General features: G+C 46.6%; 1 protein-coding gene across 3 annotated transcripts in view; it reads left to right on the top strand.

Annotated features, from left to right (window-relative positions):
* The window catches only part of LOC126266759 (uncharacterized), a 181,083-nt gene that overhangs the window by 126,134 nt on the left and 36,509 nt on the right, over positions 1 to 18,440 (top strand). For all 3 annotated transcript variants that reach the window (XM_049971278.1, XM_049971276.1, XM_049971279.1), the window contains exons 3-4: positions 6,754 to 7,189; positions 17,922 to 18,436. In XM_049971278.1, coding sequence (XP_049827235.1) covers positions 6,754 to 7,189; positions 17,922 to 18,436 — 951 coding nt within the window. The remainder of the gene's footprint in view (positions 1 to 6,753; positions 7,190 to 17,921; positions 18,437 to 18,440) is intronic.

The raw sequence follows: 18,440 nt of genomic DNA, 5'->3' as shown, positions 1-18,440 counted from the left end.
CAGTGTATTCTGGAAAAGAAACGTTTTGCAACATGTGAAAACTTATTCGAAGACACAGAGTGGTCTTCTGCCTAGAAAGAAATATTCTATTGAGATTTAAAAGCTTTGTAATCGATAAAATCTTGTACTGTATCACAGCCAGCGCCGGCCTCTTGCCCTGCTTCTATCTTGGCTTCGTGCAACGTGCAGTGCCCCATTTGATTTTGTGTTTCACATATGCCGTGCCGTCTCTGTGCTTCCTCTGCCGCGTGTGGCGCACCGTAACTTAGCATCGCACTCCGTCGGCGATCGTTTCAGTCGCAGGTCCTGCCCTTTGGGCAGTTGATGCGAGCAACAGGACAGAGAGCCTCCTAGCGGAGAACATAAGAACTACTTGCAACAACCTGCTCGCAAGGGAACGGACGATTTGTTTCGGAGCGGGTGACTGGTGGCCACTCACCGCTCCCCCCACCCTCGGAACTCGCATGCTCAACGCTCACCCCACCGTTCTCGATTCTCGCCAGAGCATTGAGCAAAGCAACTCAGGTGTCACTTTGGTCTCTGCAGTCTTAGCTTACGCAGTAATACAGCTCGCGGCTCGACCTGCTTGATTCAACGCATCTACATCGGAGTTCGTCTCTACTGGGTATTGTTCTTCATAGTAATACCGCTATATATATTACATTATTATGTTATGTATACATCATTTGTTTTTATTTTATTTTTATTTGTTTAAACTGATCAGATTAGGTTCCTGACGACTCCTCTTACTATAGGATTTTTATTATGGACACCCGAATTTACGCTTTAATTACGAGCGAACCGATAAACGTATCGCAAAATGTGATACATCAATATTGTCCTTGTTTTATTCTGCGTAAGGCTATAGGCAGCACTTTAGTCTTACAGTAAAATTTATATATTTTTTTTTACTATTCTGGTACGAATTTTGCGATTTTACGCGTCTTCAGAAGGAAACGTTCACTTTAAAAATATATGGCTTGCGATGTATTTGTATGAGGTTAAAAAAATTTTAATACATTATAGCCAAATATATTGTTAATTTAAATCTCAAGTTACAACATTTTCCGATCACCCAGAAAACCACGATAGTGCAAAATAAATCAATAATCAAAAACTTTGTCATATCGTGAAAATTTCAATAAACAATACAAAATTCTTACTCATTATCTGTGTTACTTCAAAATCGGATCAAATAAGATCAAAATACAGGTATAGTACTGGAATAAACCAAGTTTAAAGGGCAATGTGCCTTCCATTTATTTTCTATTGTGAATGAGTGGTGAGTCATGAAAAAGAGCTAGTTTGTTTCAGGGAGTGAACAATTCTGATCTGATCCCTGAAAAGAACAGTTTTGCCCATCTCTACTACACACCACTAACCAGCAAGTGAATTTAATTAAGAAGAAGTATTACTAAAAACCAGTTACAAATGAAAAACATGTTGAAATAGAATCTATAAGCAACTAACACAAATTTCTATTTTCGTGACAGATAGGAATTTTAATACTTTAAGGAAAATCATTTCTTTTGCTAATATTATGTGTTCTATAGTAGAAGACCCTCTTCCATTTCAATGTTGGTTGGTTGATTGATTACCGGGGAAGGGACCAAACAGCAAGGTCATCGACACCATCGGATTAGAGAAGGAAGTCGACCATGCCCTTTCAAAGGAACCATCCCAGCATTTGCCTGAAACGATTAAGGAAAATCATGGGAAACCTAAATCAGCATGGCCGGAAGCGGATTTGAACCGTCGTCCTACAGAATCCGAGTCCAATATACTAATCACTGCGCCACCTGGCTTGGTGGTTTCAAGGTAATATATGGTGCATGGCCGACGAAATGTGGCTTAACTGTGAAATTTAACTTTTTTTTTTTGTTTGAAGAATTTTTGGGATAGCAGCTGGTCGTCATAAACCTCACGATATTTCGATTGGTCACCTGCCAGTCATTTTAACATAAGCCATCAAAGAGTTAATTGTCCACACATTATGTAACTATTTTCAAAAATATACAGAATTTGAATCAACATAAAAGTTTAACTGAAGAGTTAATAACATCCTAGAAATAAATGTAATGTATTATACAGTATAAACATGTAAAATATTTATAAACGCAGCACAAAACACAACCTCGTGTCTCATAACAAAAATAGTTGAAAATGCCGGAAAAAGCTGTCTCTAGACTGAGCATTTGTAATCTTGCTTTAAAATGTCACCACGAACATCTTCAGTAGTAACACAAAGTTTCTCTCTTCATCGCATATATTCGTAAGACTAGTCTGGTTATTCCCATAACTGAGGACACAATGTACAGTGGTCGTCACGTTCTTTTCGAGACAAATATAGCTCATTCACAAGCCTTAAGCGTCTTTTTAATAGCAAATGCCGCAATATAGCACTCCAAGAACAGAGACGACGCGGTATCCATCCCACTCAGGTTTAAAACCTAACTTCATCATACATAGAATAGATTCTAACCTAACATGATGTAACCTAACCTCCATGACCCCACAAAAAACTGACAAAGCAGATCGGACTTACTGTGACCAGCCATACATCTAGTGTTACCAGGTGATCTCTGTTTATGGCGTCTAGCAACTGCTGTCGTGCCACTGTGGGTGCAATCTTAAATTTCGATATCGAGTTTCTCAGGACTAGGGACCATCACATGAAAAGGTGCTAGCCATATACTTTCCCATTGCTACACTGCATAGCGCGCGCGCACACACACACACACACACACACACACAGAGAGAGAGAGAGAGAGAGAGAGAGAGAGAGAGAGAGAGAGAGAGAGAGAGAGATCTGCCACAGTTAAAAATTTTCTTATGAAAGTAATTACATTTTTTCCAGGAAGCACCTCACCTGGACTGCCCATCTCCATACAATCCAACACAAAGCCCTCAACAGACTCCGTCTCCTGAAACTCCTGTCTGGCCAGACATGGGGATAGGTACTGCAACCTTTCATCTCTTCACACCCACAAATCCTTCATCCAGCCCCCATCCTTTGTTATGCCAGTGTTGCTTAGATTTACGCCCCTCCCAGGCTCTATAATGCCCTCTAAATCCTCGAGCACCATGCACTCTGCTTCGTCTTCCATACCTGCCTTCCGTCCCCCACACGCATCCTCTACGACCTCATCCCCTTCCCCCACCTTCTTTCCTGGACACATCCGCACCCTGTATATTGCCCGCCAACTCGACCCCTCCTCCCCCTTGTGTCCCCTTTCCTCTCCACCCCCAGCCAATTGCCGCGCCTTTACCGTTGTGTCCCGCACTCTATCCATCTCCACACCCTCCACCTCCTAATGCAACTTCCAGCATCTACCCCTCCCAGATGATGAACTTTGTCCTGATGTCTATCCCCACTTTCCTCCTGCTTCCTCCTCAGGCCTCCCACTCCTCCCCCTCCCTTCTCCTGAGTGGCTTTCTGCCTCCTACACCCACTCCCTCTTCTTTGCTCCCACTCAACGTCTCTGCATTCCCTCCTGCTGTGTGTTCCTTCCTCATATGCCAACCTGCCTGTCTCCTGGCCCTTGGTACAGCTCCTGCCCCTTTTTTCCCTCTTCCCTTCACCCACTCCCCACCGCACCTTCCTCCACTCTTTTACCTTCCTCTCCAGCCTCCAGTCCCTCTGCAGGTCCCTACCAACGGTTTTTTTATTCTTCATGAGTGCTCCGTCGTTTCCAGTGGTTTTTCAAGTGTCGTGTTCTGTATGATTTTTATCCTATGGTCCACTTTTAACTTCTGTTGCCTCCAGTGGTTTTCTTTAAGTGCACTTTGATTTGCCAGCTGTTCTTTTAACTTTATGTTGACTTTTTAACTGCCCCTGTCTTAGTGTATATTTTAACTTCCATCATCTCCATTTACTGTGTTTTTTGAGTCCCTATTTTTATCCCTCATTTTTATGTAATCACCCTTTTGTATTTTTATAAAGCCAATTGGCTGAAGAGCAGCGAACTGTGCCGCTGCCAGTCCTCCATTGCCCATATGGGGCAGGGGAATGAAATTACAATAAAGAAAAAAAAAGAGAATTCCAGGAAGATGTATCCAACGCCATGTACAGAGTGAAGTGCTTAACTGTTACATGACAAATTACTTATATTCGTTGAAGGCATATATAATCTTTTCACGTAGAAGGACAGTGACTAGAGGCTCATGAAACAAACAGTGGTAAGTCTCGCAACTTCATTAACAATGCTAGTTGCAACCTTCTGCCGCCAAAGGGCTCTGAATTGTAACATGTAACATGGCGGTGGGTAACATACCTACGTTGGTGCGTGAGAAGCAGCGTGTTGTAATCGAGTTTCTACCCACAGAAGAGTTCGTCTGTACATGGACCACCCTCTCCTTCAACACGACAGTGCATGACCACACACAAGAGCTACGACATCTGCAACAATCCGGCGCATTGGATTCGCTGTGATCGATGGACCTCCAAACAGTCCCAACTTGATCCCGTCCTATTTTCATCTGTTTACAAAACCTTAAGAACACCTTCGAGGAATTCACTTTGTTAGTGATGAAGCGGTGCAACCAGTCATCAGATTGTAGCACCATCCACAAAGCCAAACATTTTATTGTGACAGCGACAGAAAACTTGTCTCTCATTGGGAAAAATATGTTCGTCACCAGGGTGACTATGCTGAGAAAGAAATCTGCAGACATGAAGAGTAAATATGTATAACGTTAATAATTTTTGTTATATTTCAAAAGCTTTAATAGTTCTGATTTAAAACATCCAGCAGCATTTCTTTTCAGTACACCCTCATCATTCTCATGTAGATACCAAATCGCATAGGGATTTTTGTTGTGCCGTTGCATCCGTAGAATGGCTCGGCATCCGGAAGTTTACATCACTCCCCTATGAAACTTGCGCGGCGAATACAACAGCTATGTGATGCTTACGTTTCTCTCGACGGATATCTCCGTCGTCGAGACAAGACTTAAACTGCGTCACATCAAACACGGTCGAGTGACTTTCCAGCGATATAGCATTTTCTTTGGCACAAAAAATCTAGCGAGCAAGCGTGTCATTGCGTCTTAACGCGGCGCCGCAAGTTTGCTTGGAGAGTGGAGTAAACTTCCACGTGGTGGGCAAGAAACTACGATCGCAATATCCAGAGTACTTTTACTCAATGATTATTTGTTATGACTACAAGAGAGTTATGTCATTTGTCTCATCGAGCTCTACTATTCTTGCGGCAAAAAATAGCACAGTGATATTTAAAAAATGAAGTTGATGCTTGTTTCTCGGTTATTAATGAAGTTGCGAGAACGCACTTCCGTTAGTTCCATGTGTTCCTCATACTGTTCTTCTAGATGAAAATAGTAAAAAGTAATTTGTAGTGGAAACGTTACCCGGCTCCACTTATATGAAGGGCGATCCTGCTAAAACAGTTTATCCTAATTATATCCATAACCAATAAATGTATCGAGACGCGCCTTTGTGTAAGCTGAAGCGGAGAATGTGGTGAATTTTCTGACGAACGCAAGAAACTTTTAACGTTTATAGCTGCCGAATTACGGCACTAACCTTTTTACTGGAACTGTATGCTTTTTATTGTTGGACTGGAAGAGCCTCCAAAGAGGACTTCAACGAGATAATAGTGGGCATTGACATATTAACAACATAACAGTGCCATTAAACTCTGCCATTCCAAGGCTAAGAGGTTTTGTCTAACGTCCTGCAGGTGACAACATTTTTAGAGGCTGAGCACGAGTTCGAAAGGGGAGCGGGTAATTATAAGGAAGGAATTCGGCTGTATTCTTTTCGAAGACCCAATATCGGCAGTATTTAGAGAACTCCTTCAATTAATGAATTCCGTTGGGTACTGAATACCCAAAGAAACTTCTGGGCCGTATTCCTCACCAAACTGAGACAAGAGGCGCTGTTACACGGTATTCGTATATCTCCTGGGTTTAATTTTTTGACCCATGTGTTTATGTCTGTGAGCGAAATATTCAGTGCCATATGATGACAAAACACAAACGTCACATACCTCCCCGTAGAGATCCTGCTATTGGATCCAGAGTGCTTTGATATTAGCGCCTTTATTGGTGATGATGCTGTCATTATTTCGTGAATGAGATCCCATATACTGAAATATATCTGCCTTACAAAATTGTGAGTGAATTTACTACAAAGATAGAGAATGAGATCGAGTGTGCGCTGATATAAAACTTCCTGGCAGATTAAAACTGTGTGCCAGACCAAGACTCGAACTCAGGACCTTTTATTTGGGCGGGAAAATGCTCTACCATCTGAGCTACCAGCACGACTCACGACCTGTTCTCACAGGAGGACGAGATACTGGCAGAATTGAAGGTCCCAAGTTCGAGTCTCGGTCCGGCACACAGTTTTAATGTGCCAGGAAGATCCATATCAGCGCACACTCCGCTGCAGAGTGAAAATATAATTCTGGAAACAGTCCCCAGCCCTATCTCCGCAATATCCTTTCTACCAGTAGTGCTAGTTCTGCAAGGTTCGCAGAAGAACTTCTGTGAAGTTTGGAAGGTAGGAGACGAGGTATTGGCGGGATTAGAGGTGTGAGGACGGGGCGTGAGTCGCGCTTGGGTAGCTGTGAAGGTAGGGCATTTGCCTGCGAAAGGCAAAGGCTCCGAGTTCGAGTCTCAGTCCGGCACACAGTTTTAATCTACCAGGAAGTTTCAAAGACAGAGAAGTTCTCTCCAGACAAACTGTGCGCTGTATCTCATTGAGTGACTGCGTTTGTTGCTCACTTTCAGATCACACAGCCACGGAGGCATCCACGAAGATGATGACGAACATGATGCTGTGCCGGCGCATCCAGCTGATGCACGTGGAGGGTAACGAGTGGTGGGATATCGGCTACAACTACCTGGTGGGCATGGACGGCTACATATACGAGGGCCGTGGCTGGGGGCTGGTGGGCGCACACACGTACGGCTACAACTCGCGCAGCCTGGGCGTCGCCTTCATCGGCTGTTTCATGCAGCACGTGCCCACGCCGGAGGCCGTCGCCGCCTTCCACCAGCTGGTGGAGCTCGGCGTCCGCGAGGGACACCTCACCCCAGACTGCCGCGTCATGGGAAACTGCCAGTGCACACCCAACGAAAGCCCGGGCAGGGCCTTCTACGAGCTCATGAAGACGTGGCCGCACTGGGCCGAAACGCCGCCACCTCCGCCGTGGGATTCCGCCACGTAAGTGCCACCAATCTAGCTGCCCACTTCTGTCTCCTAAAAGGTCACGTTTATTGTCCCGTAGGCTACCGCCAGGGATTTGGAGCCATACTGAGTCCAGGGACGTGAGGGGGCTGCGCTTGTCTCAATCGAGGATCATTGGCGCCAACACTCTGATCGAGTTAGTAACAAATATTCTGGACTTGGTTTAAAGCTGGGCGGGGGGGGGGGGGGGTGGAAGGAGGTGGTTTTGGGGCCGGGTGATTCATCCTGGTGCTCTTCGAACCACGCACATACTCTGAGAGTTTAGTGACTCTTTGCATTGTTCTGCTGGAAGATGCCATCGTGTCGAGGAAAAACAAACTTCACATAGGGATGTACGTGGTCCCAAACGATAGAAGCATATCTTTGTAGATCCATTGTGCCTTCCAGAATGACGAGGTCACTCGCGGAATGCCAAGGAAACATTTCCCAGACCATAAACGTCCCCTCCTGGTTGCAGGGTATGTTTGCTTCGAGACGTTTCATGCCGTACACGCCAACGGCCATCTGTGCGATGGAGCACACAGCGCGATTCTGAAAAGGCCATCTGTCGCCACTCCAGCTCTGGTATTGGCGTGCAAATTTCAGCATTCGGCGCCTGTGAACAGCAGTCAGCATGGTTTCATGAATGAAGCCCCTGCTGTGAAGGCCCAAACGCAGCAACGTTTGCTAAAAGGTCGTTCAGGAGACACTTTGGTAGTCCCCTGAGTCATCTGGGTGGTCGGTTGCGCAACAGTTACACGCCTCTTCGTCCATACACATCTCAGCAGCCGCTTCTCACCTCTGTGGACGGCGGTGCAACACACTCGGTGGCGGCTTTAAATAGCCACGCAAAGTATACTTTAACCATGACGGTATGACAACAGACACACCAAAAAAAAGTTTTTCATCACCCCGGTTCCCAGAGCTCCTGAAGATAGACGTTGACTGTGGATATTGTATCACAAACACAGTCCCTTCGACTGTTCAGAGATGTCACTAAACCCGCCAAAAGATGTAAACAACCAAGCATGACCAGAGCCTATTAGACGGAGGAGCTCCGACAGCCGATCAGTTCCTCTCATTCCACCAGGAAGGAGGTACACGGCTCGTGTTGTCGTAGTTTAACCACACCTAGTTGGTCAGTACCGCGGTTCGATCGCGTCCGCATTGTTACTTTGTGACAGGAAGGACTCTCGAGAACGGAAGTGTCCAGGCTTTTCGGAGTGAACCAATGCGATGTTGTTCGGACTTGGAGGACATACAGAGAGACAGAAACTGTCAATGACATGCCGCACTCTGGCCGCCCAAGGGCTACTACTGCAGTGGATGACCGCTACCTACGAATTATGGCACGGAGGAACCCTGACAGAAACGCCACCATGTTGACTAATGCTTTTCGTGCTACCACAAGACGTAGTGTTACGACTCAAACTGAGCGCAATAGGCTGCATGTTGCGCAAATTCACTTCCGACGTCCATGGCGAGGTCCATCATTACAAACCCGACACCATGCAGCGCGGTACAGATGGGCCCAACAACATGCCGAATGGACCGCTCAGGATTGGCATCACGTTCTCTTCACCGATGAGTATCGTATATGCCTTCAATCTGACAATCTTCGTAGGCGTGTTTGAGGCAATCCGGTCAGGCTGAACGCCTTAGACACAGAGTCCAGCGAGTGCGGCTGTTTTGGGGTGGCATTATGTGGGGCAGATGTACGCCGCTGGTGATCATGAAGGCGCCGAGACGGCTGTACGATACGTGAATGTCATCCTGCGACCGATAGTGCAACCATATCGGCAGCATATTGGCAACGCATTCGTCTTCATGGACAACAATTTGGGCCTCCATCATGCAAATGACTTCGTTCAGGATAACGAGATCGCTAAACTAGACTGGCCAGCATGTTCTCCAGACATGAACCCTATCAAATGGTTCAAATGGCTCTGAGGACTATGGGACTTAACAGCTGTGGTCATCAGTCCCCAGAACTTAGAACTACTTAAACCTAACTAACCTAAGGACATCACACACATCCATGCCCGAGGCAGGATTCGAACCTGCGACTGTAGCAGTCGCGCGGTTCCGGACTGAGCGCCTAGATCCGCTAGACTAGACCACCGCGGCCGTCCATGAACCCTATCGAACATGCCTGAGACAGGTTGAAAAGAGCTATTTATTTACGACGTGACCGACCAACCACTCTGAGGGATCTATGCCGAATAGCCGTTGAGAAGGGACAATCTGGACCAATAGTGCCTTGATGAACTTCTGGATAGTATGCCACAACGAATACAGGCAAGCATTAATGCAAGAGGTCGTGCTACTGGGTTTTAGAGGTACCGGTGTATACAGCAATCTGGACCACCACCTCTGAAGGTCTCGCTGTATGATGGTACAACATGCAATGTGTCGTTTTCATGAGCAATAAAAAGGGCCGAAATCATTTTTATACACTCCTGGAAATTGAAATAAGAATACCATGAATTCATTGTCCCAGGAAGGGGAAACTTTATTGACACATTCCTGGGGTCAGATACATCACATGATCACACTGACAGAACCACAGGCACATAGACACAGGCAACAGAGCATGCACAATGTCGGCACTAGTACAGTGTATATCCACCTTTCGCAGCAATGCAGGCTGCTATTCTCCCATGGAGACGATCGTAGAGATCCTGGATGTAGTCCTGTGGAACGGCTTGCCATGCCATTTCCACCTGGCGCCTCTGTTGGACCAGCGTTCGTGCTGGACATGCAGACCGCGTTAGACGACGCTTCATCCAGTCCCAAACATGCTCAATGGGGGACAGATCCGGAGATCTTGCTGGCCAGGGTAGTTGACTTACACCTTCTAGAGCACGTTGGGTGGCACGGGATACATGCGGGCGTGCATTGTCCTGTTGGAACAGGAAGTTCCCTTGCCGGTCTAGGAATGGTAGAACGATGGGTTCGATGACGGTTTGGATGTACCGTGCACTATTCAGTGTCCCCTCGACGATCACCAGAGGTGTACGGCCAGTGTAGGAGATCGCTCCCCACACCATGATGCCGGGTGTTGGCCGTGTGTGCCTCGGTCGTATGCAGTCCTGATTGTGGCGCTCACCTGCACGGCGCCAAACACGCATACGACCATCATTGGCACCAAGGCAGAAGTGACTCTCATCGCTGAAGACGACACGTCTCCATTCGTCCCTCCATTCACGCCTGTCGCGACACCACTGGAGGCGGGCTGCACGATGTTGGGGCGTGAGCGGAAGACGGCCTAACGGTGTGCGGGACCGTAGCCCAGCTTCATGTAGACAGTTGCGAATGGTCCTCGCCGATACCCCAGGAGCAACAGTGTTCCTAATTTGCTGGGAAGTGGCGGTGCGGTCCCCTACGGCACTGCGTAGAATACTACGGACTTGGCGTGCATCCGTGCGTCGCTGCGGTCCGGTCCCAGGTCGACGAGCACGTGCACCTTCCGCCGACCACTGGCGACAACATCGATGTACTGTGGAGACCTCACGCCCCACGTGTTGAGCAATTCGGCGGTACGTCCACCCGGCCTCCCGCATGTCCACTATACGCCCTCGCTCAAAGTCCGTCAACTGCACATACGGTTCACGTCCACGCTGTCGCGGCATGCTACCAGTGTTAAAGACTGCGATGGAGCTCCGTATGCCACGGCAGACTGGCTGACACTGACGGCGGCGGTGCACAAATGCTGCGCAGCTAGCGCCATTCGACGGCCAACACCGCGGTTCCTGGTGTGTCCGCTGTGCCGTGCGTGTGATCATTGCTTGTACAGCCCTCTCGCAGTGTGCTGAGCAAGTATGGTGGGTCTGACACACCGGTATCAATGTGTTCTTTTTTCCATTTCCAGGAGTGTATTTATCTCTATTACAATTTTCTGTACAGGCTCCTGAACTCTCGGAACCGAGGTGATGCAAAACGTTTTGTGATGTGTGTAAATGAATCGATTCTGTTGGTCACGACTCGAAATTGTGTCAATTTGGTAAGACTATAATATTGATTATATAAGTTATCAAAAATTAATTTTCCTCAGTTGGTAGTATTAATGTGATGGAGGTTACAGGTTCCTCACATAGTCCACTCAATACACACAGACTTATGTTGTGCTTTGTCCTGTACATCGCTGATGATAAAAGTGAGACACAAACGTAACAACTGCTAATATCTCAAGTGAAGTATTCTAAAATTGGTAGACAGTACCTGCAGTAATCCATAAATTGCTCATTACTCACTCCGAAAAAGATAAATGAGTTAATTGACAGTAAGACACAGTAGATCCTACATAATGGCTTCTATAGTGCTGTACACAGTATTGTTATTACTATCACAATCAGTGGCTGTGATCAGACACAAAGCATTTACAGCCTGACGTTTTCCAATTTTTGCCAATTCAAAAGTAAGGAGAGCAGCAATGAAGTGATTTACGAACATATAGTGCACATATTTTAACTTCTTTGTTTTAGATGAGGTTTGAGTGTGCAGGTTCTAACAACCCTACCACAACAAATGTCATAATTTAATAATGATTGTGGTGTTGCTCGAGCTGCTAAACACTGTATTTTCGGGCAACAACATAGTTATTATGTGGCAAGTTTCATTAGAGCACAGTTAATAAAGTCATTTCTTGAAATAATGAATAAACTAGGCACTCATCTTTTCGTGTTTCTCAAGCAGGTCTCGTTGTAAAATCATGGATCAATCGTCGAAAATCTAGGTGGTGATGATTCCAAGCTCGGATGCAAAGAGGTCTAGGTTTTTATTCTGCCATATTCAAAAGTTTTAGAGATGTGTTTCACAAACCATTCTTGAAGATTAAACCTTTGAAAGTTAGCACAATGGTGATGTAAAAAAATAATCAGCACTCCGAATTTAAGTTACACTTCTTTTTTATTACTTTTGCTACAACACCACGTAACACACAAAACATCATTTCACAATACAAAACATACTTGAAAACATCTTCCTCACTGTTAAAGTTCACATTTTATAAGCTGACTGCAATATGCGTCTTTCCAATATAACCACCAAGACTTGACTTTTTCAAGGTCCGACTCTCTAACTAACTAATATTCGCTTACGCTCCCAAAAATCAGAGTTACAAGTACGTCAAAGATAATAGTGAGAAAAGAAAGAATACACACAAGAATAATATCACTGCAATATAAACATATCGATGAATCAAAGTACATCTACATTAATGAAATCAAATCTGACTGTTGCCTCAGAAATATGTCAATTACTTTACAGAAACACAGTAGAATATTATTGGTATCGAGAGGTTCAGGCGAACTGCTGTAATGGTTACGTAATTCAAGTACCATTACAAGCTCAAGCAAGTGTCGCCATGGAGAGGAATAACGCAGGGGAAATATGTTTTGTAACAAATGTCTACTCTCACTGTGGATGGTTAGCTTTCTCATCTGAGAAGGAGCTGTGAGTCGCACTTGTGATGTACCACGAATTCCTGCGTTATTCATTCTGACACACACACACACACACTCAAACGAAATGTCATTCATCTTTAATCATTCTAAAAGTAAAAGTGATCCAAGAAAAGTGTTTCATTCAACAGTTTAGTTGGGTGCTAATGTTGGTGATATTGTGGGGGAAAGGAGGGGGGGGAAAGATGGCAGGATCGTGAGGGTACCAACTAATGTCTAATTGCACTGAGGTGTAACGGTGTGAGGAAGGTTGGGAACCACTGCACTAGACCAACTCGAACATCTCCAGAAATTACGTCGTCGTGGGCTGTAATGTATGGCCCCTGGATGTGTAAATTCTGAAGTTGCTCTTGTTGGTCGAGTGGATCGGTCATGGAGGCGTGCTCAGATAGCCGAAGTGATCAAGGCGACAGCTCGCGATAAGCGGGAAATTCGGGTTCGAGTCCATGTACTGCGCAAATTTTCTTGTGTCGGAAACAGCTGACATCAATGCATAATAGCAAAATGTGAATATGTTCCGTAACTAATGACACATGTCTAAATAACGAAAAATGTACGTGAGAGTTGTGGCAGTTGTGCAATTTTAATCTCTAACGGACGCTGTTCCCGTGTATTCAGTGCCTGCACTTACAACAAAGAGTAAAGGATGAGCCAGATAGTAGGTGATTTTACTTTATTATATGAGCTTTCAAACGGTAGCTTCATTTTTCCGTTATGGCCAAGCCACGGCCGGCAATGTCGCCTGCTTGTAAATTCTTTCGTCCCACGTTCTAGCAACAGGAAGTCAGCACCGAGGAAGGGCACCTTGGCCACAAGCATCCCTCACAGCTGACGAGGTTTTCTCGATCCTGACCAATCAGGGCGAAGGAAGCCGCGTGGTCGAATATACCTCTTGTATTCTTGCTCACATGGGAGTCGGATGCGCGACCTGTAGCAGTGAACCTCTCCCGCTTCTCCCGGTGCTGCGGCACTGTGGACTTACAAGGAGACGGCACAGGCTTGGGGTCGGGCATTTGTCCGAAATTTTGTGTGGTGAAAGAGGACTCCTAACACCTGACGTGGTTAAAATAGACTCCTGGAAATGGAAAAAAGAACACATTGATACCGGTGTGTCAGACCAATCCATACTTGCTCCGCACACTGCGAGAGGGCTGTACAAGCAATGATCACACGCACGGCACAGCGGACACACCAGGAACCGCGGTGTTGGCCGTCGAATGGCGCTAGCTGCGCAGCATTTGTGCACCGCCGCCGTCAGTGTCAGCCAGTTTGCCGTGGCATTCGAAGCTCCATCGCAGTCTTTAACACTCGTAGCATGCCACGACAGCGTGGACGTGAACCGTATGTGCAGTTGACGGACTTTGAGCGAGGGCGTATAGTGGACATGCGGGAGGCCGGGTGGACGTACCGCCGAATTGCTCAACACGTGGGGCGTGAGGTCTCCACAGTACATCGATGTTGTCGCCAGTGGTCGGCGGAAGGTGCACGTGCCTGTCGACCTGGGACCGGACCGCAGCGACGCACGGATGCACGCCAAGACCGTAGGATCCTACGTAGTGCTGTAGGGGACCGCACCGCCACTTCCCAGCAAATTAGGGACACTGTTGCTCCTGGGATATCGTCGAGGACCATTCGCAACCTTCTCCATGAAGCTCGGCTACGGTCCCGCATACCGCTAGGCCGTCTTCCGCTCACGTCCCAACATCGTGCAGCCCGCCTCCAGTAGTGTCGCGACAGGCGTGAATGGAGGGACGAATGGAGACGTGTCGTCTTCAGCGATGAGAGTCGCTTCTGCCTTGGTGCCAATGATGGTCGTATGCGTGTTTGGCGCCGTGCAGGTGAGCGTCACAATCAGGACTGCATACGACCGAGGCACACAGGGCCAACACCCGGCATCATGGTGTGGGGAGCGATCTGATACACTGGCCGTACACCTCTGGTGATCGTCGAGGGGACACTGAATAGTGCACGGTACATCCAAAGCGTCATCGAACCCATCGTTCTACCATTCCTAGACCGGCAAGGGAACTTCCTGTTCCAACAGGACAATGCACGTCCGCATGTATCCTGTGCCACCCAACGTGCTCTAGAAGGTGTAAGTCAACTACCCTGGCCAGCAAGATCTCCGGATCTGTCCCCCATTGAGCATGTTTGGGACTGGATGAAGCGTCGTCTCACGCGGTCTGCATGTCCAGCACGAACGCTGGTCCAGCTGAGGCGCCAGGTGGAAATGGCATGGCAAGCCGTTCCACAGGACTACATCCAGCATCTCTACGATCGTTTCCATGGGAGAATAGCATCCTGCATTGCTGCGAAAGGTGGATATACACTCTACTAGTACCGACATTGTGCATGCTCTGTTGCCTATGTCTATGTGCCTGTGGTTCTGTCAGTGTGATCATGTGATGTATCTGACCCCAGGAATGTGTCAATAAAGTTTCCCCTTCCTGGGACAATGAATTCACGGTGTTCTTATTCCAATTTCCAGGAGTGTATTACGATGCACTACCCGGAAAATCCCGGGAAAAATCGATCCAAAGTTTCTTAGGTGCCTTATGTCTATAAATTGTAAGTCCATTGCCGAGAGGCCGTCTGGCATAGGTGTTTAGGGCTCGGACTCTTGCGCCAGTGGTCTCGGGCTCTATTCCTACTCTGGCACATTATATCTTTTGTTTCTCTTTTTTTTTATTCCACCAGGTATTCAGAAAGTTTCCCCAACCTACTTTATCTTTAACAAATTAGTTACATTATCGAATAATTTTCTTTTTGAAATCAACAACACAATTCATGGCGGTGCGTTTTCCATTTTTCATTGTAAAGTATTCAGGGTGTTACAAAAATGTACGACCAAACTTTCAGGAAACATTCCTCACACACAAATAAAGAAAATATGTTATGTGGACATGTGTCCGGAAACGATTACTTTCGATGTTAGAGCTCATTTTAGTTTTGTCAGTATGTACTGTACTTCCTCGATTCACCGCCAGTTGGCCCAATTGAAGGAAGGTAATGTTGACTTCGGTGCTTGTTTTGACATGCGACTCATTGCTCTACAGTTCTAGCATCAAGCACATCAGTACGTAACATCAACAGGTTAGTGTTCATCACGAACGTGGTTTTGCAGTCAGTGCAATGTTTACAAATCCGGAGTTGGCAGGTGCCCATTTGATGTATGGATTAGCACGGGGCAATAGCCGTGCCGCGATACGTTTGTATCGAGACAGATTTCCAGAACGTAGGTGTCCCAAGAGGAAGACGTGTGAAGCAATTGATCGGCGTCTTAGGGAGCACGGAACATTCCAGCCTATGACTCGCGACTGGGGAAGACCTAGAACGTCGAGGACACTTGCAATGGACGAGGCAATTCTTCGTGCAGGTGACAATAACCCTAGTGTCAGCGTCAGAGAAGTTGCTGCTGTACAAGGTATGGAGAGTGCTACGGGAGAACCAGTTGTTTCCTTACCATGTACAGCGTGTGCAGGCACTATCAGCAGCTGATTGGCCTCCACGGGTACTCTTCTGCGAATGGTTCACCCAACAATGTATCAATCCTCATTTAAGTGCAAAATTTTCTCTTTACAGATGAGGCTTCATTCCAATGTGATCAAATTGTAAATTTTCACAATCAGCATGTGTGGCCTGACGAGAATCCGCACGCAATTGTGCAATCACGTCATCAACACAGATTTTCTGTGAACGTTTGGGCAGGCATTGTTGGTGATGTCTTGATTGGGCCCCATGTTCTTCCACCTACGCTCAATGGAGCACGTTATCATGATTTCATACGGGATACTCTACCTTTGCTGCTAGAACACGTGCCTTTACAAGTACGACACAACTTCTGGTTCGTGCACAATGAACCTCCTGCACATTTCAGTCCAAGTGTTCGTACGCTTCTTAACAACGGATTCGGTGACCGATGGATTGGTAGAGGCGGACCAATTCCATGGCCTCCACGCTCTCTTGACCTCAACCCTCTCGACTTTCATTTATGGGGGCATTTGAAAGCTCTTGTCTACGCAACCCCGGTACCAAATGTGGAGACTCTTCGTGCTCGCATTTTGGACGGCTGTGATACAATACGCCACTCTCCAGGGCTGCATCAGCGCATCAGGGATTCCATGCGACGGAGGGTGGATGCCTGTATCCTCGCTAACGGAAGACATTTTGAACATTTCCTGTAACAAAGTGTTTGAAGTCACGCTGGTACGTTCTGTTGCTGTGTGTTTCCATTCCATGATTCATGTGATTTGAAGAGAAGTAATAAAATGAGCTCTAACATGGAAAGTAAGCGGACACATGTCCACATAACATATTTTCTTTCTTTGTGTGTGAGGAATCTTTCCTGAAAGTTTGGCCGTACCTTTTTGTAGCACCCTGTATAAGGAGAACCATTGGTTTTTTTTAAATCAGAATAACAAATTCGATTGGGAAACATTCAATTTTTATACATATAATAATTATAAACAAGAACCGCAGTGGTAATTATCCTAAAACCAAACTAAGCAATAATTTTTGCAACATCTTGCTCAACATATAGAAGCGGATTTTTTACAATCACAGGGCGTTTGCAATAAATCTGTACAAAAAATATGCCCAATTAACATTTACGAAAAAGTTTTGTGTTTCTGATAATTTTGAGGCAAACCAGGCGTACTGAATCATGTCTCGGAATATTGGTGACGATAACTGATGGTAAATTATAGAATGCATTTTTATACAGTCTTCCCGGGAATTAATTTCACGATTCTCCTGTAACAATGCGCTGCAGTTTTGCAAACAACAGAAGAAAAAAAAAAGTCTCAGAGGAGGAATCGATCCGGAGACATCTAGCGTAAATGTCCGACCGCTAACCATGTAGGCCAGGCGGCGGCTTGGCGAGGGAATATCGTTTTCTACTCATAAGACACCTAAGAAACTTTGGATCGATTTTTCTCGGGATTTTCTGAGTAGTGCGTTCTAATATTTTGACCAAGTGAGGTGTTAGGGGTCTTCTTTCACCACACAAAATGTCGGACAAATCCCGAACCCCACGGTCGTGCCGTCTCCTTGTTAGTTTTGGCAGACTTTCGGTAGCTTCGCGAACTATCTTTCACCAAACTCTATGCTCTGACTCACCCTCACCTCCCTAGGCCCATGTGGCTCCTTTTTAACATGCTTACGCCAAAAAAATGGCCTTTGTCTAGATTTTGTCCTATTCATTTCATAACGCCCACCACTTGCCCATATCCTGTACAACAGTGATTCATTTGTACTTTTAATTTCAGGAAACAACCTGACCGTGTAGGTACGGCTTCTGAAAGAACGAATGACAGCTCACACGTGGAAAGGGAGTGCACTGCAGAGAAATCGAATGCCTCCGCCGATTCCCATGTTGGAAATAATGGAACGTTCAGTCCTCTGACACCTCACTACGAATTCCACCTGCCGAAGACCGTCGGCAAGCCTGAAGGCAGCGGAGATTGCTCTGGTGGACAGAGAGCCGTGCTACGCGCAGAAGCCGTCGCCAGCAGTCTGCAGGTGACGACCAGCCCGACGGCGAGAGGACAGAGTGTGGCCTTCGCGATGCGACAGGGAGGCGGCCATATTGCAGAGTCCAGCGGAGGCCACGGAGAGACACTGACGGAGCGGTCCAGCGAGAGTCACGAGGTGGTGAGCGTGTCCAGCTCCAGGAACGTGCACGTAGGCGGCGTCAACTACGTGCTGGGCCCGCTCAGCGTCAACCACGTGCTGCAGCGCTCCAGCGTCGAGAGGAGCATCAGCGTCACCAAGCCGGACCAAGGTAA

The sequence above is a fragment of the Schistocerca gregaria genome, chromosome 4 (genome assembly GCF_023897955.1).
Source record: "Schistocerca gregaria isolate iqSchGreg1 chromosome 4, iqSchGreg1.2, whole genome shotgun sequence".
Lineage (NCBI taxonomy): Eukaryota > Metazoa > Arthropoda > Insecta > Orthoptera > Acrididae > Schistocerca > Schistocerca gregaria.
The sequence above is the reverse complement of the archived record's forward strand: the minus strand, read 5'-3'. Positions and strand labels throughout refer to the sequence as shown.